At 41.3% G+C, this 27,010-nt stretch overlaps 1 protein-coding gene and 1 long non-coding RNA gene across 15 annotated transcripts in view; both read right to left on the reverse strand.

Moving 5' to 3' along the window:
* ELOVL5 (ELOVL fatty acid elongase 5) overlaps positions 1-27,010 on the reverse strand; it is a 153,110-nt gene that overhangs the window by 82,081 nt on the left and 44,019 nt on the right. For 4 of the 14 annotated variants that reach the window (XR_002521590.2, XM_021937372.1, XM_021937373.2 and 1 more), the window contains 5 exons: positions 20,850-20,915; positions 16,664-16,851; positions 2,188-2,259; positions 1,228-1,305; positions 140-311 (listed from right to left, as the gene is read on the reverse strand). Coding sequence is in view for 12 of the 14 variants with exons in the window: in XM_021937372.1 (XP_021793064.1) it covers positions 140-311; positions 1,228-1,305; positions 2,188-2,259; positions 16,664-16,851; positions 20,850-20,907 (568 nt within the window). In the remaining 2 variants the exon portion in view is untranslated. Of the gene's footprint in view, positions 1-139; positions 312-1,227; positions 1,306-2,187; positions 2,260-12,793; positions 12,875-16,663; positions 16,852-19,281; positions 19,691-20,849; positions 20,916-27,010 lie in introns of those variants that run through there. The other 10 variants (XM_003897745.4, XM_021937375.2, XM_009205393.4 and 7 more) reach the window with 6 other exon arrangements.
* LOC116275294 lies at positions 13,552-16,657 on the reverse strand. Its single transcript, XR_004184305.1, has 3 exons — positions 16,273-16,657; positions 15,291-15,429; positions 13,552-15,086 (listed from the first exon to the last, which is right to left on the reverse strand). It is a non-coding gene; the product is annotated as an uncharacterized LOC116275294 (long non-coding RNA).

A 27,010-nucleotide genomic window follows, 5' to 3' on the forward strand; every position in this document is an offset into this window, starting at 1 on the left:
TATCATTAAAAGCAACTTGAACACAAAGTTGAAAGCCTGACCTAGACATTTACAGCAACAGCACCTTTTCTGAAAGCCTTAGTTTGAACTCTCCTCCCTGCTCACACCTGTTCCCCAAGTCCCCGTCTCTAACACTTACAGTGGCCGCAGGGGACCCAGTTCATCACAAACCACCAGATGTTCAGCATCGAGGCATGGTGGTAGACGTGCAGGACCGTGATCTGGTGGTTGTTCTTGCGCAGGATGAAGAAGAAGGTGTCCATAAATTCTATGAGTTTGGAGAAGTAGTACCACCAGAGGACACGGATAATCTAAGAGGAAAGGGTCAAAGATTTAATAGGCTTATCCTCACGGCTTCTCTGGAATATCGCCTCTATAATGTTCCACTAATATCCAAAAATCTGATGTCAACTCGGAGAAGCCTGAGTGCCCCAACAGCTCTTAATGTCCACCAGTGGTTGGGAGCTATGGTCACTCTCCAAGTACCTTTAACCGAAGAACATGATTGGACTAGGACAGCTGGAGGGGTTTGAAATGACTATAGGAAATGTTTTGAAAGGGTCCCTGACACTCTCTGAGACTAATAAAAACATGAGGCTCAAGGCTCAAAACCTTGAAGTCTGCCTATTCCCTCTGGAAGCAGCCTGCACAGCCATTAGCAAAGGAAAACCATCTGAAAAAATGCTTTTGATTTCAGGGACTAGCATGGGGCAACTGACCTGACAAGAGACACAGAAGGAATCAGAACCTGCAGTGTCAGGTCTCTGCCTAATTACACATATCAAACAGGTGCTCTAAGGAGATGACTGCCCATGCTGAGCTGCGACTGTTGGCCTGTGATTTAAAATAAACCTCATGAGTGGAAGTCAGATTTTATTTTTAACACCACTACTCGGAAAAAAAGTACTTAAATGAGTGATTTTAAAAATTTAAGACATTGCTCTCATGATCCTGTTTGTGTAAATATAACATGCTGACAAATGCATGTGATTTTTCCTGCCAACTGTTAACAGGAGTTATTTTTACAGAGGGGGATGCTTTAGGTTTTATTTTATACCTTTCACGTTCAAATTTTAATACCATGTATATATATTGCCTTTTTTATTCTTTTAAAAATATCAACAGGGATTGCCTGAGAAGTGAGGTTATGGGCCATTTTGTATTTTATACAATTTATTTTTAAAAAACTCAACACTTACAATAAAGTTTCTGAAAAAGAGACAGTACCTTCATATCTGATTCTCCTGCGGTGCGTGTGCCCTGACAGAAGAAGTTGTATTTGCCTTCCCATACTCCTGTTACTAACTAAAAAAGAAGAAAAAGCCAGTCACCAACAGCATCTGAGCCATGTAAAGTCCTGTTTGAACTTTATCAGTTGCAGAATCTGTGATAATTTACCTTGGGCTGTGCTGAGCCAAGTTTGCTCTGAGAAGAAACAATTGTAGGGAAGTGTAAACAAAAGGAAAGTTTTAATGACTTGAGCCTCAATTTCCTAAGGGACGGGCTTAAAAGTCACTCCCAGGCTGCTGCCCTCAGAGACCCTCCTTTACCACACTGCCTCTCTGCAGAACGCTCAGCCTATCACCCCCTTGGTTCTAGCACAAGTGCCCAGACCAAGCCAATCACAGGCTCCCTGCTCTGCCCCACAGAAGCCTCTGGCTGCCTTCCCTAAGCCAGTGCTCCTCAAACTTGAGCGTGCAGCATCAGAATTACCTGAGGGGCGAGTTATTAAAACATGGGTCCCTGGGGGTGCTTCTGTTCCAGTAGGTCTGGGGGCCTAGAATTTGTATGTCTAACAGGGCCCAGGTGATACTGATGCTGCTGATATGGAAACCATACTTTGAGAACCACTGCTGTAGGCCCAGGGATAATTCAGTCCAACTTTATCTTCATTATTTCCTGTTGTTGTATGTACAATCCTCTGGATCCATGAATTAGGCTTCACAGCCTGAAGAAATTGTGCCCATGCCTCAGAATCACTTGCAGTGCAGTAGGCACTGTGCTGACAGAAAGGACCCCGATTCTTGTGTTCCCTGTCCTTGAACACAAGAGTTTAGCTTGGTGAGCAACACAGATTCCCCGCAGGGAACAAGAGGTGATTACGAGGATCTGAAGACACCTTGTGATATTTCCACCCGGTCTGACCTCAGAAATAAATGCCAAAAATGGGCGCACCGCTGTACTCACACTGCGTATCCTGCGTTCTGATTTTTCTTTGGTTATCTTTTTCTTGCCATTTTCCTTCTGCTTTGTCACCTTCTACACATAAAAAAGCACTGAGACTTAACAGGCTTTTCATGGCCAAACAAGAGCACAAGGATTTAGCATGGGGGAAGCACCAGTTCATGATGAAGAGCCATGGATTAGGAGGAAGGCTTGAGTGCCAGGCCCAGCACCTGGGGCAAGCCAGCTAATTCCTGTGGGCTCTTGTTTTTACTGTAAAAGGATGAAGTTGGACTAAATTATCTCTAAAGGGTTTATTCCAATTTTCTGTAGCTTCATGTTAACAGACTTTAAAATCAGACCACACAACAAACTATTCTATACTATCTTTGAAAGAACAGTATCCACACGGTAATTCATTAGAAGGTGTATTAACTTTTTGGTCTTATTCCACTCTCTAAAGTCATGGTCAGTCAAGCAGGATCCATGCAGGCTGATCAGAAGTCCTAAGAAGCAAGACACAAAGCCTGAATCCAAAGTGGGGTGAAGGTTGGGGGAGGAAGCTGGCATGCACTCTTGAGACCTGGGGTGGGGAGGGAAGGGCCAGCTTAGTACAGAGCTCTTTTCTCTGCCCTTCTTTCTACCCCAGGAGGGAACCAAGGAACTACCTCCTGTGGCTTGAGGGCACAGAAAGGGAACTGGTGCTTCTTGATGAAATGTTCACGGGACAACCGCGAATGAGAAAAATAAGGACAATGCAGTAAAGTTTTCATGAAGATAAATTCATGCAATGTAAAAGATACTCCTTTAAAACAGCAGCCTTTCTTGGCAAAATTAAAAACCTACTAACATATGACTGTCTTCATCAGAGATATTTTTGGAAATGTTATCATTTTATGAATCTTAAATCAGGAACCTACCATCACTGTTTTTTCCAGCGACTATTTTGGTTTATAGTGTCCTGAGACATCCTAGGTTGGTTTTGCTTTTGTCTGTTTTAAAACAGGATGGCTGGTATGTGCGCACGCTTGGAGGTGTGGATGACTGCATTCATGAATGTCTACCTTGGCAGGGGTGGGGAAAATCAAAGGATCTCTCTGGAGAAGAGGAAGATAAATCCTCTCTTGTAATTCTGCAGGTGCCTCAATCCCAAGGATGAGTACGGGTTGAAGGGGTCTTGTTAACTCAGCAGAAGGGATTCTTGGACACACGCTTGCTTTTTAAGAAGGGATCCAGGTGGGATTGCCTTGACTCTTTAAACTAGTTAACCTAAAATTCCATTTGCCCTCTCCCTACCCATAAATGGGGCAGGGGAATCCATGTATAAAACGCCCACTGTCTTTGGAGTTTAGTTAAAGAACTCAAACCTCGGTGTTGGGTGGTGAACTTTTTTCACTCCTAAAGCATAAACCAGGTAAGCTGCTCACTCGGTGCCACTCCACTTGACCGAGGCCCACCATTCCTCTTTCACCTGTTGAGGTTCCCTGCAGAAGCTCTGTCATGCTTCAATGCAACACTCCCTCCATTGCTACTCACACCTACCACTTCTACTGGGGCCGCTGTGCCCCTCAAACCACTGAATTCTGTATTTCCATATTTAAACCCCTCCAGTGATTCATCATTGCCTTCAGAATGAAATCCTGAATCCTAGGTGCAGTGTCCAGGTGTCTTCCACAACGTGGTCCCAAGCTTATCTTTCACTCCTCCCCTACCTGCATGCAAACTGGACCTCTTCCCGTTCTCCAAACATGCCCTTCCTTAACCATTACACAGTGGCCAAGGGGAAAGAGCATGGGTTTGGGCATTAGCCCATTAAACCCTAGCTTTCTTACTTTTGCTAGGTGACCTTGGGTAAGCTATTCCAACATTTTAAACTTCAGTTTCCTCAGTCCTCAAATGGGATAAACATAAGGCTCCCACCATGAAGTACATAATGCCTGTCTCACCCAATGTGGTACATAGGATTAAACATAAGTGTTGGCAGTGACCACTGTTTTATTCTTTTCAACTAGAATATCCTCTGCACCCATGTACCCCATCTCTGGCTCTCAAAATCTTATCTATCCTTCAAAGTTCAGTTAAAATTCTATTTTCTTCATGATTACTCCCTTAAGCACTAAAGCCTGAAGTCTATTCTCCTTCCTCTACCCTCACCTTGCCGTGACCTATAGCTGTTTGCTCACATGCTCCCTTTGTTAACGGGCCTGTTGTGCGCTCTTCTGTAAGATTTCGAAGGGTGGTGACTGTGGCTCCTGCATCCGCATCAACACATTCCAGCACAGGGATTAGTGCACCAGAGATGTCAAACAAATATTTGCTAAACGAATGACAAAGAGTTCAAGACTGCCATTTCTTTCCCCTAAATCTAGGCTTAATGTTTCATGTGCAGCAAAAGAGAACTTCATAGTATTTTAAATGAGGCTTGGTTTTGTGATGATATTCATCTGAAGCCTGTTCACAAGATGAAAACTCTTCATCATCAATTTCATAATGGGGACATGGAAATTCTCAAATCTCCCTGGCTTCAGAAAGGATAGAATAATTTAACAAACCAAGACCAAGGACCTGAGTTGAAGCTTATTCACCTAAGACCCTCATCAAACCTCCATAAAATGGGCTAGTAGTAGAGGGCTCTGCTCCCTCCATCCCCCTCAGAGGATAGCAATGTGTCCATGGGTAGTGGACTCCAGAGGTGCTCAAAGCAAAGGACTGACCCCTCTAGCCCCACTAGAAGCACATCACAGGAGACAATCCTCTAGTCAAAGTCACATTAGCCACCTTTCCCTTCAGGGCTTAGGCCTGGCTTCCTTCCAAAGAGCTGTTTTGGTCAATTTCCCGGAAATTCTTCAAGCTGCATGTAAGTAGACACCACAGGGTGAGAGGACCCCGTAGGTTGGAGAAGGTGAAGTGCTGAAAATAAGGGCAGGTGTCTGAGAATCAGATCAAAAGAGGGTAAAACTATACTACAATGAAAAAGCAGGCCAAGAACCACCCAGGGGCATTATTTGCATGGCTTTTTCCAAGGAAAAAGAGAAAAAGATACTGAGATACAAACAGTACCACTGCAAAGCTTTATATGCTTCCTCCTTCCTTAGAGTAAAGCAAACTTTAATTAGGCCAAGAGGATGCGCACAAGGATGTGCAGAGCTATAATTAAAACCTAGCTACAAGCTTTCTTTTCTCCGTATGAGATAAAAGTCAATAACCCTAATGGTTTCATGCAACTTTTCAATGAAAGAAAAAAATTTAGGTGAGTTTCACACCTGGTTCTGGATGACATAATTCATGGAGTGGATCTTTTTTCTTGAGACAGGGCCTGGCTATGTTGCTCAGGCTGGTGTGCAGTGGCACAATCTCAGCTCACTGCAACCTCCACTTCCTGGGCTCAAGCCATCCTCCCACCTCAGCCTCCCAAGCAGCTGAGACTACAGGTGCACGCTGTCATGCCCGGCTAATTTTTGTTTTTTTTGTAGAGATGGGGTTTCACCATGTTGCGCAGGATGGTCTCAAACTCCTGAGCTCCAGCGATCTGCTCGCCTTGGCCACCCAAAGTGCTGGGATTCCAGGCGTGAGCCCCCACACCCAGCTAGGAGTGAATAATTTTTAATGGTGAGTTGGCTTTTCCCATCTAATAACACATTTAACCACGAACGACTTGTAACCTTTAGCATAATAACCATTTTCATGGCACCTTCTGGAATGCTACTGAAACATCTCAGGAAACAAGGTCACTTGAAACACTTAAAGAAAAAGTAGGAAAACATCATCTTGGGTGGCCCTTATCAGCCACTAACATCAGCATCCCAAGATGTCAGAGCAACAAGATAATCCCTTTCCAAAGAAGGCTGGCTGCTTTTGGTGGTAAGAGATTGATAAAGCTGTATGTTTACTACCTCCTAAGCAGAAATGGAGTAAAAAGTAATGGAAAATAGACTATCCATACTCAAGTTCAACTACATCACAGGACTTAAGGTGCTTTCCTAAGCAAAATCTCCGAGAATACGTAGGGTTGACCCTTTTCATAGCTTTGTTTCTGTATGAGTCCTCAAGTGTGTATTTTTTAGGTCTGGTACAAGGTCATATTTTTAATGAGAAAACAGAGAATGAGAAGTGATAAGGATGGCCCAGGTCTTGGTACCACTGGGATTAGCACAAAGGAATCCTGACTCTCAGTCCAAATGCACCTCAAAACGCAGTTCCAAGCATCTTTGTCCTTCATCTGTTTTTGAATTCTTAGTAAGAACAGGTAGGGATACTCTGTCCATGAAGAATTCTGTGGAAAAGTAGACCTTTAGCTGCGTCTTTTTCTTCCGCAGATGTCTGGTTTAAAATTAACCATGAACTACTCAAAACTGAAAGCACCTACTTCGTCTAGGGTTTAGTTGGCCAATTTTGGCAGTGCTATTAGGGAGTGCCAGGTCAAAGCATGTGGTTTTTAAATTTCAAATCTTTCATGTCCAGAGCATAAGGATGACCATTAAGATAATTTCACACCCATGACCTCCACAGGTGGTTTTTTTTTTCCTTCTCCTTGTGAACAGGAACACCCCTGGGTTACAGCTGAATGTAATACTCTTGGCTAAGTCAAAAGGACAGGTTCTGTACACTTGAGAAGTCTTTAAAATAAAGCACAAAGAAAAGCCTGTCCTCAGTCCAAGCTGAAACAGGTATATCTGGCATTTTCCCTGAATCCTCAAGCCCTGCCCTCTTACGCTAGCAGTTCTCCCTGTTCAGCCCTCCCAGAACTTTCCCTCTGTGGAAAGCGGATGGTAAGAGTGTAATGAGCATTAGATGAGTTAGCCCAATACCTGGCATAAGGTAGGCACTATCTGTCTTTCCTATGATCTTAGGCAAATGTTAAGTATTTTTGCTTCCAACTAGGGCTAAGGTGGTGCTGGATGTCCCAGCCAAAGCATAATTTGTGTCATTTAAAGGAATGTCTCCAGCCTACCAACTGACTCCTCCTTTGCAGAGTTAAGTGCATTTTAGTTGAGGATCTGTAGAGTGATGTGCTCCTAGCTACACCAACTGCAGAGCCAAGCTCTCCAGGGGCTGCAGGAACAAGTTTAGAAGAGTGAGGCCTGGCTCTGGACAAGCTGGAAGGCTTCCTCTCTGTAGAAAGCATTCCCTTCCCCTCCCCTGGGTGTGGGTGAGGAATGAAGGGCGTCTGGGCTGCATCCTTCTCTCCGTTCTCCCTACTGTGAGGCATTCTCTCAAGGGAGTGTCAGATACACAAGGGACAACTAACTGTTTCCTTTCAGGCCCTGAGAGAAGTTTCTTTCTCAGCAAGGAATTTTAGTTGTAAGGAAACTAAGAGTGAAAAGTATTTTAGGCAATGATCAGGCATTTCTTGTAAGTACTAATCTCACCAGATGTTTCAACTGCTGTATACCACTGCTAAATGGGAAAAAGAACAGCAAATAGCCTTTTCGAAGTATTTTGGTAAACAAAGTAATTTTTCAAATAAAATTCAATAATCAATTGCCAGGTTGCTTAAGTGTTTTTCCAAATCCTATTTTCCCACAATAACGTATCTATTTTAGGAAAGCCTGAAGGGAAAGAAAAACAACGAGACAGTTTAGAATATTATGTTTCCAAAGCAACTGCTCTGCGGTTCCATCAGATGGCCTTCAAAGCCAGAGCCCAGGGAGATGCTTTCATGGCCCACAATTACAGAGGTTAGAAAGCACAAACAAAGCACCCAGTCACCAAATGCTCAACTTCTTTCATCTTTCCAATAAAAAAGCATCACACATTTTCAAAAGAAATTCAAAGGAAAAAAAACCTGACTTCTGGTTCTAGCAACGTGGCAAACTGAACAACAGCAGAACCAACTCTCTCACTATAAACACAGGTAGAAATGTGGTATAAAACACAGCAAAAACTCCAACACGATCAATTCTTACCTATAATGTGAGGTCCCCACAACAAATTATTCTTTAGAAAAGAGAAGTCAGCTTAAATTCAACTCCTTCCAAAATCTTTCTTTTATGTGGAAAAGGCACGTTTACCTGAGATGACCCCAACAATACTAGTTTGGGATGCTTACACAGAACACTAGGCAAACCTTTATTTCTATTTTAGGAGGTAAAGAAATTTAACACAGACAATAATTATTCCAGAGGCATAACCTCACAGATGTATCTGTAAGCAAACTTTTAACAGAATACTTAAAAAGGCAACACAGCAAATGGTTAAATCTGGAGATCACTGTCATCTAATCTATATCATTCGAGGGGGACAATACTTCCATGTTATGGAATAAAAAAAGAGCAAGCAGTGAATTTTCAGAAGTAAAAGATACACAGCCGTTTAAACTAAAAACACAATAGATGGATGAAACACTAGATTAGAAACAAATGAAGGAAGTAGGAGTGAATGGAAGAATGTAAAAGTGCCTCGAAAGAAAAAAGATTACCCTACAAATGAGCAAATGAGCAAAAGTTGGACCACAGCAGACTTCTCTGGAATAAATCTTCAAAGTGCTAAGGAAAAATAACTATTAGTCTAGAATCCTATGCCTTGATAAAATATTATTCAAGTGTAAAGGCAAATAACATCACACTCAGACTAAGATATTGCTCTTCATAGAAAGAACTACTTACGAAAAAATTGAATCAAAAGGGAAAGAATAAATTTTACAGAGCAAAGAAAATCAGTAAACACTGATGTCAATAATGGTGATTATTTAGGACCTTAAAAAAAAAAAAAAAGTGAGGCCAGATGTGGTGGCTCACGCCTGTAATCCTAGTGCTTTGGGAGGCCAGGATGGGAGGACTGCCAGAGCCCAGGAATTTGAGACCAGTTTGGGCAACAAAGTGAGACTCCATCTCTACAAAAAATAAGAATATTAGCTGGGCACAGTGGCATGCTCCTGTAGTCCCAGCTGCCTGGGAGGCTGAGGCAGGAGGATCACTTGTGCCCAGGAGTTTGAGGTTACAATGAGCTATGATCACGTCAATGCACTCCATTCTGGGCAACAGAGCAAGACTATCTTTTTTTTTTTTTTTTTTTAAGGTCCTAAATTATTTTCTTTTTTTAAAAAAAAAAAAAAAAAAAAAAGGTAGAAATAAGTCCTGACAATAGTAACATGAAAGATGAGGGGTCAGAGCTAGAATCCTCTAAGGTCCCTGGTATTGTTTAGGAGAACAGAAATACTGACTCAACTGAAACTTTCATAAGTTAAAAATGCATGGTAAACATCTATGGGTAACCACTCAAATAAGAGAATGAATAACTTTTGAATAAGTAAAATAAAAAATGATGATTATAAAAATTCTACAAAGCAGTAAAGGAGAAAAGAAGGCCAAAGAAAAAACATATACACAAAAAAGGTGACGGAAAGTACAGGCATACCTCACCTTTGCTTTATTGCACTTTGTATATATTACAGGTTTTCTGAACTGAGGTTTGTGGCAACTCTGCACTGAGCAACTCTATTGGTACCATTTTTCCAACAGCATGTGTTCACTATGTGTTACTGTGTCACATTTTTGTAATTCTCACAATTATAAAGTATTTCTCAAAATATTTCAAATTTTTTCACTATTATTATATCTGTTGCGGTGATCTGTGTGTGGTTACTGAACTTTGATGTTACCATTGTAATTGTTTTTAGGTGCCATGAATCGCACCTATATAAGACAGCAAACTCAATAAATATTGTGTGTATTTTAGCTGCTCCACAGACTTGCTGTTCCAGCCAACCATCTTCTTCTTCTCTGGCCTCCTTATTTCCTGAGATACAATATTGAAATTGGGTTAATAATCCTACAATGGCCTCTAAGTGCTGAAGTGAAAGGAAGAGTAGCATGTCTCTCACTTTACATCAAAAGCTAGAAATGATTAAGCTTAGTGAGGAAGGCAGGTGGAAAGCTGAGACAGGATGAAAGCTGGGCCTCTTCTACCAGGTTAGCCACGTTGTGAATGCAAAGGAAAAGTTACTGAAGGAAATTAAAAGTGCTACTCATATGACCACAAAAATGATGAGAAAGCATTAACAGCCTTATTGCTGAAAGTTTGCATGGTCTAGGTAGAAGATCAAACCAGCCATAACATTCCCTTAAGCCAAAATCTAATCCAGAGCAAGCCGCAAACTCACTTCAATTCTATGAAGGCTGGGAGAGGTGACGAAGCTGCAGAAGAAAAGCTGGAAACTAGCAGAGGATGGCTCGTAAGGTTTAAAGGAAGAAGTCATCTCCATAACACAAAAGGGCAAGGTGTAGCAGCAAGTGCTGCTATAGAAGCTGCTGCCAGTTATCTGGAAGATTTAACTAAGATCACTGATGAACATGGCTACACTAAACTGTAGCACACACCACTGCGCCTGGCAGCATTTTTATTTTTAATTTATCTTTTTTTTCTTACGAATAGGGTCTCACTCTGTCACCCAGGCTGGAGTGCAGTGGTGTGGTCATAGCTCACTGTAACCTTGAGCTCCTGGGCACAAGCCATCCTCCCACCTTGGCCTCCCAAGTAGCCAGGACAACAAGTTCAAGCCATGCATGGCTAGTTTTAAAATTTTTTGTAGAGATAGGATCTTGCTATGTTGCCCAGGCTGGTCTCACACTCCTGGCCTCAACCAATTCTCTTGCCTCAGCCTCCCAAAGTGCTGGGATTACAGGTGTATACCACTGTGCCTGGCCAGCATTTTAAAATTTAGGTATGTCTACTTTTTTTTTTAGATTTAATGCGATTGCACATTTAATAGACTATAATATAATGTAAACATAACTTTTATATGCACTGGGAAAGCAAAAAAAAAAAATAGTGTGACTTACTTTATTACAGTACTCATTTTATTGCAGTGATCTGCAACTAAACCTATAATATCTGAGGTATAAAATAACTATTAACATGCTAAATGAAAATGAATTAAATTTTCCTATTAAAAGACAAGAGACTGTCAGATTCAGTCACTAAACCCCTATGCACTTATCTGGTCAAAATACTTACCATATTTGCATAAGGAGATATGTCTTAGAAGATTCTTCGTACACTGCTAATTGAATAACCTGCATAAACCTACAGAGCTGGGCACAGTGGCTCACACCTGTAATCCCAGCACTTTGGGAGGCTGAAGTGGGAGGATCACTTTGACTCCAGAGTTTGAGATTAGCCCAGGCAACATCGTGAGACAATGTTTCTACCAAAAATAAATCAGCCGGGCGTGGTGGCACATGCCTGTAGTCCCAGCTAGTCGGGAGGCTGAGGTGGGAGGATGGCTTAAGGCCAGGAGTTCTAGGCTGCAGTGGGTGAGGTATGATCGTGCCACTGTACTTAGCCCAGGTAACAGGGCCGGATTCTGTCTCAAAAAACGACAACAAAAAACAATCTAACAACCTACATATCCATCCAAAGAAACACTTGCAAAATGGTGTAATAAATTCCAACACTGAAATAATACAAAGCAGTTAAAATGAATTAATTTCTAATTAACTATAATTAGCGTAATTATAATTAACGAATTACATCTATATGACTCAAGATGAATTTGTCAAAATATAATGGCTGGAAAAAATCTATTTGAGAAAGTTTAATTAGTATACCATTCATGTATGGTTTTTAAAAACTATCTTAGAACGTACTATGTATTGTCATGTATACATATATATGTAGTAAAAATATATCCGAGAAAAACTGTACAAACTTCTGAAGAAGTCTGGAAAGGGACTGTACTTTAGATGCATTTTTGTAATGTTTTCTTATTTAAACAAACAAAAAAAATCAAGCACTTGTTAGGTGCACAGATATCATCTATATAATTTTATTTTAAATATTTTCAAATAGTTCCAAAATTACAATTTAAAATAAAAATTGAAAAGGGGAAGAAAGGTAAGTTTGGATTTATGCCAAGCCAGATGCATCCATCCAGCTATTTGTTTTTCAAAATTACAAAATTTTTTTTTTCAAAATTACATTTTAAATGTTCTGAATATTTTAAAGCACATTCTCTCACACTATTCACAACATACAGTTCTAACCGCAAGGGAGGAAACATACATAGATACTCAAAAAACAATCTTGTGTGTAACTCATGATTTATCTTTGACTGCTAAATAACTTGAAAATGTGGTTCTGACATTTGCTTTTTGTGTGTATATTCTAATACTGAGGATACATTTGGTGGAGTAGTCAGCTATAGTAACAACGGGATGAAAAAGATGGGGAAAACACCTTTTCATTCTAGCCTAAGCCAGTGAGTGTCGGTGGGGCAAGGATGGGATGCTAAGGGGCACATCATGAGAGTACTTTGAAAGGAATGCATCATAGTCCTTGGGAACAATGGGATAGTCAAAGTGGTTGGGGGGGGGGGGTTGGGGGTGGGGGGGGGGGGATCACTCTCTAGAGTTGAATCCTGTCCCTTAGTATGCTCATGGCTTCACAGAGGAATTGGATCCTTGCACACAGTCCTCAAAAGTGAGAAGGAGACTGACAGGCAGGAGAGGGAGTTTTAAGGGGTAGAGCCCAGAAGAATGAAAGAGCCTGGTGTTGCTGTGGTTTGAGTAGAGCTGAGCATAATAGATCAGCTAAGGAAGGCCAGAGTGCCTCCTTCTGAGGAAAGGAGCCAGCCGCCCTTTCAACAGTGTTCCTGGGGGATTCAAAGCCATGTGCACTGCACAACACTGACCCTGTTTCCTGGCAGCTGCTGCTGAATCCAAGGATCAGTGCGTGAGGCACAGGCAGACTGATAGGGGTGCTCCCTTTCAGACTGTAACAAACACAATTAGATCCTCTCTGCTTAGGGTCTAAGAGGTCAGAGGCACAGCAGGAGAAGAGTAGACACATTAAATGGCTTCACATGAGGACACAGCAGCTGCCTAAAAGGGAAACCACCTGTAACACTCTAACAAAGGAGCTGAAAGTGGCTGTGATAGCTCACTGGGTGGGTCAAGGGAAATCTGATCCAGCCAGGTAGATAAGGCAAAGTGAGGGAAAGCCACCGTTTGGCATCATGTATGTAGAGGTTCTCAATTTTGGGACTGCAGACAAGAGAAAAGACACATGCATGGTGTGAAAAATCAGCTTTCTCTTCAGAGGACAAATGCCCTGAATCTTGGGCGGTTGAAAGGCACACAAGATTTTTATGTTTGCTGTAAGGGCATCGTTTTACAAAGCTGAGTAACTAATGCAAACTAAGTTGTTTCTCTTCTATAACTTGGAATTTCATTTCCCAGCCTTCACCATGGACTGTGATATTAGACAACCCCTATTAAGCAAAAGCAAAAAGGATTGCTATAAAGTCCAATACTTTCAAATTAAAATATACCACTAATTCAAATATGCTCCAAATCAGGGATCTATGACATTTTCCTGGAAATAAACACTAAAGTTAACGAGATAATGAGAAGTAATACCTCTTCTCTCCTTTTAATTTTGTTTCTATCAAGTGCACAAACTATGAGCAAGTCTATATTCCTTCTACAGTTTAAACTCAGTTTCACAGTTTTAAAACTGTGATTTAGTTATTTTCCTTCCAGTAAATTTAAAGTTTCAGTGACCCCCTTTCATTTCCTTCTGATCATCTCCCTTCTTTCAAGACTTCTTCCTATTGGCCAGATGTAGTGGCTCAAGTCTGTAATCCCAGCACTTTGGGAGGCAGAGGTAGGTGGATTGCTTGAGCCTAGGAGTTCAAGACCAGCCTGGACAACATGATGAAACTTTGTCTTTATGAAAAATACAAAAATTAGCTAGACGTGGTGGCATGCTCCTGTAGTCCCAACCACTTGGGAGGCTGAGGTGGGAGATCACTTGAGCCCAGGAGGCGAGATGCAGTGAGCACCAATGCACTCCAGCCTGGGCAACAGTGAGACCCAGTCTCAAACAAACAAAAAAACCCCTGCTTCTTCCTGTCTCCTTTAAGTGACAGTTAATTTTATTTGTATTAATCTAGAACTTGCTAAAGCAGCTGTGAAATTATGCCACAGAATAAACAAAAATACAAAAGACTGCTTATTTTAAAAATTCTTCCAAGCCCCGAATATGCAGATAAGCAGGAAGGTAAATAAAAACTACAATAATGATCATTATAGGTGTGGGACCACAGAAGAATGGCTCTATCTCCCGGGACATTCCTCTAAAATGAGGAGCCCCCTGGGGCTTCATGATATCCTCAGTTCGTTTCATTGTAAAACTCCATGACTGCCCTTCTGTGTCTTAACATTCAATGGAGTAGAAATGCTAAGTATAAAAAGAAAAATGGCCAGGCACAGTGACTCATGCCTGTAATCCCTGCACTTTGGGAGGCTGAGGGGGGTGGATCACCTGAGGTCAGGAGTTCAAGACCAGACTGGCCAACATGGTGAAACCCCATCTCTACTAAAAATACAAAAAATTAGACAGAAGTGGTGGTGCATGCCTGTAGTTCCAACTACTAGGGAGGCTGAGGCAACAGAATCACTTGAACCCGGGAAGTGGAGGTTGCAGTGAGCCGAGATGGCGCCACTGCACTCCAGCCTGGGCGACAAGAGTGAAACTCGGTCTCAAAACAAACAGAAAAACGTGTAGCTAAAATGATATTCAAAGCTTGAAAAACGACACATAATAATGGAATTACTGATGGGTTTTACATATGTACAGGAGAAAACTCGGACAAAAATCAAATGTGAGTAACATCAACTTGGGCATATCTGATCTGGATAGCTTTTTGTAAACTAGATTTAATTTAAGGAAACACTGCCTCTTCGCCTATTACCTATGTACTCTAAACTGTGAGTTAAAAACGTAGTTTCCCTATTCTGTATATTTCTTAAATTTCTGTATTCAGTGCTTAGTCACTGCTCAAAGTCTTCTGTTCTCACCAAGCTATCAGAGGAAAATCTATACTTTCTATTACGATGTGTTCAGAACCTCCCACATCCACTCAGATGCACACAGCTGTAATTGATACAGCATTTTCCTTCTTCTCTTTAGCAGGAAATCATCTGTTTAAGAGAGGATAAATAATGAAATTATAGCTATATTTCTAGGGCTTAAGAAACATATAAGGCAAATGCTTAAGTTCTCTAACAATCATATGAAATATTTTTCTCTATAATATTGTTATGTATAATAATGAACTCTATTAGAGTTCTCTTAAAGACATGGCTCATCAATTATGGAAAAGTAAACAGTTCACTCGGAGAAACCTGACAGCTTGCTTTGGTTTTGTCCCTTGAACACAGAGATGTGCACAGTGCTGGGGCCAGGAGTCATTCCTTCCTGTGCACTTCCCCTGCCTCCAGTCCTGAACTCTCCATCTTGGAGGCTAATTAAACTGCCTTCATTCTAGAATAGGACAGAAAAAAAAGCAAAAAAGGAGTTGTAAGCATTTCTTGGAGTGTCAAGTATAAAAGCAATGCTAGGAGCATCTACTATTCTAGTCAGAATATCTGTACCTTGGCTTATGAAACATACATAGGAGAACAAGACACAGATATCCCACAGCTGCAACACCTCTGATAATCAAATACGCCTGCACATGCCCACACTCCTGCGCACCACCACATGTGGCCAGGGAGACACCATCACAGCCTGAGGCTGATGGAGAATTCATTTTGTCCCCTGAACTCTAAGATTAATGTTTATATCTCTCCTTTTCCTCCCGCATCTACCTTCTTCTTTACTACTGCTTGAAGAACTAAAACCAAAATGAAACACTATACAGGAGTGCCTGAACATTTGTTTTATACAGGGCTTAATTCTCTGGAAGAGTTAGAAATAGGTTGGTGTTGTAAGAATGAAAAATGAGTAGGCCTTCCCAGAAAAATGTACACAAACTGCTTACCACTGGAGGGCAGCTTTCCTCCCCCTTTTAGCTTTAAAGGCTATAGTGTTACCCCTTCAAAACAGGGAGAAGAGAAGGGTTGATCCTGATTTTTCTTTCATTTTTATGCTGTAACATTTGCCTCTGAGATCATCAAATGTGATTTTCAACATTGCAGTGATATAAAAGAAATAACTGGGCCTGAACTCACACAGACAATTCAAAACCTAAATGCAGATCTCAACAGTCACACTCCTCTTAGCTTTTAAAAAACAACTGAGATTTGACAAGTTATCCGTTCACAGAGGGTGATGTGCCACAAAACATACCAAACACAAGTACCACCCACTTCCTTCCTCCCCTACCTTCAAACAAGAAGCAGGCATTTATTAAATGCTTAATAATAAAACGCTTTCACATGTGTTTTTCTTCACATTTCGTTCATTTTCCAATCTGTATTTTGCTTGCATAACAGTATTTCTGAAAATATTTTAATTTTGAATATCATATGAAACACAACAAAACAATCAATAACAAAGGTTTCTATTTTAGATATTCTAGAAGGCATACTTGTACAAACAATTCTGACATTTTGAAAAATCGATTTTGAAACACACTCAAAATGCATTAAGATACTTGCTTGCCCAGTTGTCTCTATATCCCGAGGGGCCACCTTTCCTCATTTAGGAATACAATTTAGGACAGCAAGATGAGTGCATTTAAGTGAGAGGAAGACTGTGGTAACCTTTGACTTACCTCACAGAACATATAGAGAGACAGCAGTGTGAGTCCAAGGTTATACACCACTAAAATCCCCCGGCAAGAGAATGGCTGTTTATTCCTCATGTATTTTGGTCCCAGCCATACAATTAGTAAATATATGACAGAGCAGATAAATGTGGGTATATAATTGTCCAGAAGAAACCATCCTTTTACTCTAGTATCTGAAAAATAAAAAAATTTAATGATATATAAAAATAATCACAACTTTTCAAACGCTGAAAACACTGATCTAACCATGATGATATAAAAGTTACCTGGTATTCATGTTCCTAATTCCAATAAAGCAACCAGGAGAGAAGGCATGGATTTTCAATACATATCAAACAAGGTGAAGCTCCTTGTTACATGCTCTGAATAACAATGTATTATTCATGATTTTTGCTAAGTAAAATCATAATAAAAATGTTCTTTCCAAAGAATTTAAGAAAACAAGGAGAAGGCTACATTTCCCATTAACTGGATTTATTAACCAGGTTTACCAGATTACACATAGGGTAATGAAACCCAAGAAATGGCAGTCATTGAACTCCAGTCCTCCATCTCAGCCACATGTCAGTTAGCAAGTGTGGCCAGCATATGCAGACTCAGAAAACGTGCTGCTTAGCCAGGTTAGTGAAACTGGCACTAATTAGGAAGGCAGTCTTTGCTATGAGTGTAATGGTCAACAGCAGAGAGGACAATGATTTAAAAACAAAACAAGGGCTGGGTGTGGTGGTTCATGCCTGTAATCCCAGCACTTTGGTAGACCGGGGAGAGCAGATTACCTGAAGTCGGGACTTCGAGACCAGCCTGGCCCACATGGCAAAACCCTGTCTCTACTAAAAATACAAAAATTAGCCAGGCATGGTGGTGCGCACCTGTAATCCCAGCTACTTGGGAGGCTGAGGTGGGAGAATCGCTTGAAATCGGGAGGCGGAGGCTGCAGTGAGCTGAGATCATATCACTGCACCCCAGCCTGGGCAACAGAGTGAGACTTCATATCAAAAATGAAAATAAAAACAAAACAAAACATGAAGGTGAAGCAGCAATGATCAGATAAGTGCCTATTTAAAGTGTAGTATTTAACAAACTGAGGAGTAGTAGCATGAGAGAGAAGACCTAGGCAGATCCAGAGGAGCTACTGGTATAGGAAGGGTCTCTTCTGCCCCCATTTCTTTTCTTAGGCAGGGAGGAGGGAGAGGGATGTAACAGGTCAGCTGCCAGCAGCAAACTGACAACCTCTTCTTGGATGGCGGGAAACTCCTTGGCAGCCAGACCCCCTAGGTGTTATGTGTTCCCTGATTCAGCTTTGTACTCTGGCTGACCCCAGGAAGCTACCTCTGAAGCATGCTCCCCTTTGAACCCTGTTATGATGATCCCCGAAAACCTGTGGCTCCTCAATCTTAACTACCCACCAAGGCTCACAACTCCAGAGCTTGAGACACATGTAGCATTCACCTGCTATGTCTTCAGAGAAGCAGCAGTTGGGAGGACAGCCTTTGCCCTTTCTTTAATTTTTTGATTATTCATTTATTTATTTATTTTGAGACAATCTCACTCTGTCGCCCAGGCTGCAGTGCAGTGGCGTGATCTCGGCTCACTGCAACCTCTGCCTCTAGGGTTCAAGCGATTCTCCTCCAGGAGAATGTGATTCAGCCTCCAGAGTAGCTGGGACTACAGGCGCACAGCACCACCCCCGGCTAATTTTTGTAATTTTAGTAGAGACCAGGTTTCACCATATTGGTCAGGCTGGTCTCGAACTCCTGAACTCAGGTGACCCACCTGCCTCGGCCTCCCAAAGTACTGGGATTACAGGAGTGAGCCCAGCTCTGCCCTTTGACCCCTCCCAGGCTGGACCATCTTGCTACTCCCTCCGGTTGTTTTTGCCTTGATTCACAGAACAAGAACAGGCTCAATAAAGCATATGTCCACATGGGGAACTGTCAGTCAGTCTTCCTTTCTTGCACTGTACACACTAAACTTACCCAGCGTTTCTCTCATGGCTTGCTTTCTTTGGCATCAGAGGGACATGTCCTCCACACCCTCCCCACTAGTTATGCTATGGTAACAGAGGGTGTTACTGTCAGTCCGGCAGAACTGGTTGTTCTTAGAAGTCATTCAGGGAAATGGCTGGCCCCAGGGACTTTAAGGGGATGCTTAACACCTTTTGTTCTCAGCTTTGGGCCTTGGCTGTCAATTTTTTTTTTTTTTTTTTTGAGACGGAGTCTCGCTCTGTCACCCAAGCTGGAGTGCAGTAGCGCCATCTCGGCTCACTGCAAGCTCTGCCTCCCGGGTTTACGCCATTCTCCTGCCTCAGCCTCCCGAGTAGCTGGGACTATAGGCACCCACCACCTCACCCGGCTAGCTTTTTTTTCGTATTTTTAGTAGAGACGGGGTTTCACCTTGTTAGCCAGGATGGTCTCGATCTCCTGACCTCGTGATCCGCCCGTCTCGGCCTCCCAAAGTGCTGGGATTACAGGCTTGAGCCACCGCGCCCGGCCTGGCTGTCAATTTAAAGAAAACCAGTTCCCACTTAGCAACTAACATGAGACTGTTACATATTTTGTATGACCATATATATCACGAACAATAAATACACACAAATCTCCCTCTTTTTTAAACTTAAACCTCTGATTTACACTTTGCTTTATTCATTTTCCCACAAATATTCATCTTTCCAAACTGGCACATATTCATCCTCCCACACTGAAGAGTGCTTCCCAGGCACCTGATCCGAATTCCAGCCCCACGTAGAGAATCCTTAGGATCTAGTCAATCTGTGGTGGTCCTAACTCCCTCTCTGGTGACTGGTTCAGGCAGGGGCATATAAAGCAACTGTGGCCAGTGAGTTTTGAGGGATGACAGCTGGCAAAGAGCTCTGGGAAACGGCTTCCTTATGCTTAAAACCACACAAATGAAACGTTTTTTCTTCTTCCTCTGAATGTGCTGCTTGGAGCTGCTGCAGCCATCCTACAACTGTGTGAGGTGGGGGACCCATTCTGAGGACAGAGCTGCTGATACCTGGAAGTGGCAAAGTAGAAAATGACAAGAACAAGGATCCTTGGTTACATCATACAGCCCCTGAAATAACTATGGAATTGCCCCACCTGGTAATGCAAGCTAATACTTTTCATTATTATTTTAGCCATTTAGAGTTGGATTTTTTTGTCCCTTACCACTAAAGTAAGGCACTATCTAAAACCAAGCACACACAGATGGATTTAGAACTTATTCTTTTTTGTTCAACTGGCCATACACTAATTTACATAACCTGTCCCCTACTGACAGGCATCCAGATGATTCCTTGAAAAACAATGCTGTACTGAGATCCTGATACGCATCACTGCATAACTGATTAAGGCTAGCCATAGGATAAAGTATGAGGAGTAGAATGGCTAGGTAAAAGGACATGTGCATTTTAATTCCAACAGAAGGCAAAACAGCCTTTCAGAGAGGTTGTACCCATTTTGACTCTTTCTCCATGCCTTCACTATTACCACAGGTGGCATGAAACCTATTATTTCATCTCTGCCATACTAACAGATTAAGTCCTTTTGTTACTTATTTTGTATTTTAAAAATCATGAGAAACTGAGATTCTTTTTGTCTGTTTAAAAGCCATTTCTAGTTTTTCTGTGAATCTTTCTGTGAGCCTAAGAAGTTCTTTCTTACAGAAAAGACTTTAAAGACATTTACAGATGACATCAAAAGAAGGCAATATGGAGCTGATTTACTTTTTAAAAGATACAGCAAGTAAAGTTCAGGTGCATATTTACCAGTGAGTTAACACGATATGAAATGAGAAGACCTTAAAAAGCGTAAATTAAAATTGTAAAAGCCGACGAGTTTTAAACTCCTATTGCACCTCTGCATTTTGGAAATTAGTTTTTCTTAGAGACTGCCAAGAATTGAGAAAAACATGCCACCAGTAATGGTGAAATCTATAGTATTCTCCGGCTACAAGCTTTACAGCATATTTTTAAACTCCAGTTAAAGTCAACAGAGGACCAGCCACAGCAGGTGTCTCTGTCAGAGACTTCTCCAAATCCCTTGTTATCCAGGATAAAGTTTTGGACTTATCATAGAAAATACTAACATGTTCTAGTATCTCCTCATGCAATATTTACAAGTGACTAGGGAGTGAGGCCGCAGAAGGTAAGCAAAGCCAAAAACCACCTTACCTCGGGGGCCAAGCAATGCCTTGAAATAGGTACTAAGTGATGCATCAAAATGTTCCATTTTAAAACCTATTAAGAAAAAAAAAAAGATACTGATTAATCTCTACTCAAAATGTTTTTTATAGAATATTTTTTTCATAAAAGAATAAATTCTTTTCAACGAATATGCCACGGACAAAGTTCAGTTCAGTTCCATAGGTTAAAAGAATTTTTTTAATTCACAAAAGTGACTTCTGTGCTAGATCTCAGTTGAAGAATAAAAGGAAAGACATGATTCTGTGAATTCACTTTATAAATGAAGTGCCAGTTTTCTGAATTTCTTTTCTCAGTTCCATAAAAACTCTTGCCGTGAAGCTGAAATCTCAGTGGGGAAAAAAGTGGAACTAACTGGAATGAGAGGTGGCAGACAGGAAAAGATCTGTCTGGGCAACAACTGAGGACTTGAGGTAAGACAAGAAAGAGCCATATCAGGGAACAGAATGCCACAGTGATGAGACAGTTTTTTCCGCTTGTTACTTTTATCAATTATTATTTTACAGTACTTCATGTCTACAGTAAAAAACTTCAAATATTAAAAATGAAAAAAGGGGCAAAAATCTCATTACTTCCCGCAATCACCAAGCCATGCATCACAAGGAACCTAATGGTAACATTTCTTCAGCATACTTCCAGCGATTTCTCCTCTTTTGAGCACAAAGAGGTCATGCTAATGGATGTTTTCACAATTGTGGGTTGCAACCCATTAGTAGATGATCATGTCAACTTAGCATTAAAAATAATAATTGATCATAATAAAGAATCAGAATGCTTTGCTCTTAGTGAGAATGAATATAGTTTCATAAAACTTTAGTTTTATTATATCATATTTATAAGTATAATATACTCAGCTGTGATGTAAAATATATTCTTACTGTGGGGATCACAGTTAAAAAAACTTAAAAAAACACTATTATATATAGAAGTGTGTATATATTACTTGCTTATTTTCACTTAATAAAACATCTTGGAGATACCAGTTAAAGATTTACCTCCATCTTCTAAGATTCTGTAGCTCCCAACCTTTCCCAATTTAAGATTTATATTTAGAGGGTAGCTAATCAACTTTTCACAAGCATACTGACTAGATTTTCTGTATTAAAGACATACATTTTCAACTTTCCTGGCCATTGTTCTTACAGGAATAATCATCAATATTATAACTTCCAAGGGCAAGGCAGAATTGATTTTATTAACTAAGCTCTTAATCATTTAGCAACACTTCTCTTCCTTGGCTTGCGACACTGAAGCGTATGTATTCTCTGTCTAATTTTAAATTACTTTATCCATGAAATTATCTAATGGTTGTAGTAGTTACAATTAAGTCAATCCAGATAAGAAGGGACGTAGAGACAGGAGGAGCCATCAATGACACTTTCAAAGTAGTTAACAGGGTTCTCTCCTGACAGCTTTCCTGCCCAAGGGGGATTGGGGAGGGTGCTGACACCAATTCACGGCTGGAAATGAAGGCACCAGCTCCCCATCTGTCCCATCTGCCAATAACCAGGTCAGCCACCTTTGCCTCTCAATAGTTACACAACCTTAGCACAAGGTCACTTCTGCAATCCAACAATTAAAATTTTAACATACAGTAGTCCCCTCTTAATCCACGGTTTTGCCTTCTGAGATTTCAATTACCTGCAATCAACCACAGCCTGAAAATACTAGGTGGGAAATTCCAGAAATAAACAATTCATAAGTTATAGATTGCACACTGTTCTGAATAACGTGATGAAATCTCCTGCAGTCCCACTCCATCCTGCCTGGGAAGGGAATCATCTCTTTGTCCAGCGTATCCTCACTGTAGACACTTCTTCACCCTTGAGTCATTTTGTAACCTTCTGGGTTATCAAATCAACTGCCTCAGGATCGCAGTGCCCATGTTCAGATAATTTTTATTTTACTTAATTGTTCTATTTTATTATTGTTGTTGTTAATCTCTTACTTTGCCTAATTTACAAAGTAAACTTTATTACAGGTATATATGCATAGGAAAAAACCCACTATATACAATATAGTGTTTGGTACTATCTGCAGATTTAGGCTTCCATTCTAGGGGTCTTAGAATGTACTCCCTGACGATGAGGGGGTACTAATGTACTGTATTCTTAAGAAAGGCCATTTTTGTCCTAAGCCATCTTCCTGCCCTAGATTGAACCACTTCAGGAGAGACAAGAAATTCTAGAAAATCCTGGTGCTGAAGAGAACAGGTTTAGCCTTACGTTTCGTAAAGAGAATTCCTCTTTAAAACGCAGTTAAATAAGAAATGTTTTATCTTTTAAAGGCTATAAAAGTTCTGCCCGAGGTGGGTTCAGGAAGGGCACTGGCTAAAAGATAATTTGGCTATGTCTATTTTTTCAACATCTATTGAAAATCATCTAGAAAATCCAAGTTTTGGAAGACAACCATCATGATTTTGTGACATTGAAATCACACTAACACAATTTAATTTCATCTATGATGTATGGTGGGCCATGTATATCAAGGTCACAGGGTTCCCTGCTCCCCACTGGCAGCATCCCAAACAGCCAAATGAAAGGAAGTCAGAAGGAACAAGGTCATAAAGGCTATGACTAATGGACTGAATAACTGATGGACAAGCTGCTCGCTGGGGACAGATACCTTCCTCCAAGGCATTTTAAAACCTAGATTCTATTACCTAATGGGTAATATTAACTTACTTACTTATGGGTCATATTAAATGTACAATAATCAGGTATTAAGCATGAAGGGACTTTAAGCAGGTTCAATGCTAGACTCTCTATAAGAAACTAGGGTTCGAAACCCCCCCATTTTTTTTCACTTATTAGCAACGTGACCTTGGACAAGTTATTTAATCTTTCTGAAAAATGGGGAAAAGACCAAAGTAACTGCCTTTAAGTTTAAGAAGATTAAATAAGGTAATATAAATAAGGCCCTTACAGCAGTGTCTGGCATGTAGGAAGCCCTCAACAGATGTTTCTGAATGTATGTCTGCCACAGGATTGGCTCCATGATGAATACTGTTAACCACCCACGGCCGTCTCTGCTTCTCAGCAGGGGCACTGCTGGCATTCCAGTGGAAACAATCAATGTCCTGTGCATTGTGGATCATTAATTGTCCTTGGTCCCTGTCCACTAAATGCCATCAGTGAGCCCCAACCATTCTGACAACCCACAATGTCCACTTGTATGTCCTAACACACCCCTAGAGAGACAGCAAGAGAAGGTGGGGAGAAGGCAGGGGTGGGGGGGGAGCTGATAATATATCAAGAGAGGAACTTGTCAGAAACAGATATTACCCAAACATGAAAGACAAAACTAAAAGGAATGTACTAATTAAATACACAAATATCTAGCACCTACTGTATATTAATGCAAAGGATTGCCAAAATAGGGATAAACATAAAGGAGCATACCTGGTGACCTAGAAAAAATCAGACATTCATAACAGGGAAAAGAGTCAGATACAGTAAAGCAGAAACAAAATCCAGTTTGCAAATGAGCAGACAGTAGAATGATGCATACGAATATAAGCTGAATATATGTTTAAAACCATGCTGTAACAAAATTCAAACGACAGTATTCTGAGATCAAACAGGAGGAATATGTCTAACAAAAATAAGGGAATCAATCATTTCACTTTTTAATTAAGAGATCTTTCAGAGGGCTGTAGCCAGGGTCAGTTTCTATGTAAGGAGGAAATAGAGAAGCTGGAAACAAGAGTGAAGAAATGTTTCAAAGTGAAAATACAGATTGGTGGGGCAGGAGTGGAGAGGGATAACAGCAGTGGCCCCGGAAAAATATGAAGCCCAGGAATTGCGATAAATGACCTATTACCATAAGGACAAATGCCTAGGACATAGTCCAGTTTGAGAATCTAGGCTAACATCATGGCAACAGAAAAGCAGCTTGATTAAACATAAGGTAAAATTTCAGTCCAAGAGTACTGAACCAGCAGCAGGCTACCAAAAGAGACTGGAATTTAGTATTTGGAGATATTGAAGAATCCTGTTACAAGCCATCTGTCCCAAATAATCTGAGTCTAAACCATCTTGAACAGAGGCCCTGCGGAAGCTGGCAGGCACAGGAGCACTCTTTCGACTTTATAAAATGAAACGTGTTCTCTACAAAAGCACATGCAAGAAACAATTTTTGTCAAAAACTGTACATCTGTTCTTAGACTGCATTTCTTCTCGGCTTGAGAATTTTTCTCCTAGGTTTGCAGAACTTTTCACAATCAAACTTAGGAATATACTGAAATAGCCAGCAAAACATTCTCTAAAAGAACAGATACATGGGAGGAAATGATTCAAATTATTGTTCCTGCTTATTGTTTCTGAAATGACTACAGTGAAAAGGGAGAAGGGGTAGGTAGAGGTAGCCCCTGGACAACAGGCCCTATCAGAAGAGTCCTGATCCATGGATCCCAAGCTTGATTCTGGGCTGGACTCTGGCATGTTTAATATTTTCCCCAAACTCTCCCCTATCACACTCACAATTGGATATACACTGTAATCTTCTCAGGCAAGGCTGTTTGTTTCTGCACAGGTTACTAAGAGACATCTTCACCAAAAGCTTCATCATTTACTCAATACAACGTCATGTTTGCCAAGGCAGCCCCATAACTAGTGTCCCTCAATACCATGTACTCACTTTTCATTCATACCACACACTTACCAAGTGCCTGCCACCCGCCAGGCATGGAGGCCCGAAGGCCCTGGGATTGCAGCCTGGTGAGAAAGACCATAAACATATACTAATTACAGACAGAAACACATGTACAATATGATATGCAAAATAACTGTTAGCAAGAAAAAATAAAGCAGAATATAGGGGCTGGAATCATGGAGTGGGAATTTATTTTTGAAAACATAGAGAAGGCTGCCTGAGAAGGTGGCAACAGAGCAGAGCCTGAATGGTGACACCAAGCCACATGCCTACCAAGGGAAAGGGTGTTCCATTTAGAGGCACAAATGAGCACAATGGCCCTGGGGCCATGGCTAGGCTGGCAGGCACAAGGACCAGAGGCCACGACAGAGTGGGCAGCACCATGGGAGGCCCTCTGTCCTCCACTCTCTGCCTGGTGCCTAGGCCTTGCTCAGCAGTAGACAGAGGTCAGTCACGAGATACACCTTGCAGAGAGCATGTGGCCAACGGGGTAGGAACAGAAGACGGTGCCAATCCTTATCTGCTCACACTGCCACCATCTCCTAACCCTCCTTCCTGCAGCCCTCCTGCCAGCAACATGCCCTTTTCATTCCCATCTTCCTTGCTGAGCCTCATCTGCTATGCCACATGAACAGTACAAAGGTCTCAGCAAATGAATTCTTCATCACCAGGCAAGGCTGGCCTGCCCTGTTAAGTAAATTGGGCACTTGCTGAGTGGTCTGTGGGCTGAGCTATACTCTTTTGTACTAAAGGAATGGGAGGCACAGGGCCATGCAAAACTCTTGACACTTTGCCTAGTAATCTGGATTTATGGGAACGGCATGACCTACTTCACAAAAGATGCCCAATCACACTGCCAGGTCTGTGGCTGGCCTCACTGGTGCAGTTTCCCATCTTCTGAACTACATGAGCCAATGACATAACACTTCAATAACCCGCATCACACTACAGGCAGCCTGGGTGAGCTGGGTCAAGTGGGAACACAGCTGCTCTGTACAATTGTACTAGCAGGGACCAAGCCCAGGCACTAGGCTCTGTGGAAAAGGAGCTTTAGTCCTACATGCAGCAAAAGAATAAGCTATTCTTTGATCTGGCTGGTTCCCCACACACTGACAGGAAAACGGACAGGGCTGGGAGTGGCCAGCATGTCCCAGGAACAAGACCATGCTGACACCAAGCCAAAGCATCAACTCCCATCCTCTTTAACCAGGAGTCTCTGACCTGCACTCAACCTAGGGGGCTTCCCAGAATTACAGGTCACAACAGAGAGTAATAATAGGGCCCAGTGAAAAACAAATCCCAACAAAAATGATATCTCAAAGCTATTCACTAGTTCAAGAGCCATGCACACAAAATAATGACAGTAAAAATGGATTACGGGCAGGTAAATTAGAATCAATTTTAAAGAATTCCTTTTTAGTGCACATTTTCCAAAAGACACTCCTAGTTTAAAAAGCCACTTCCCATTAAAAAAATTC

Source organism: Papio anubis, chromosome 6, assembly GCF_008728515.1.
Source record: "Papio anubis isolate 15944 chromosome 6, Panubis1.0, whole genome shotgun sequence".
Lineage (NCBI taxonomy): Eukaryota > Metazoa > Chordata > Mammalia > Primates > Cercopithecidae > Papio > Papio anubis.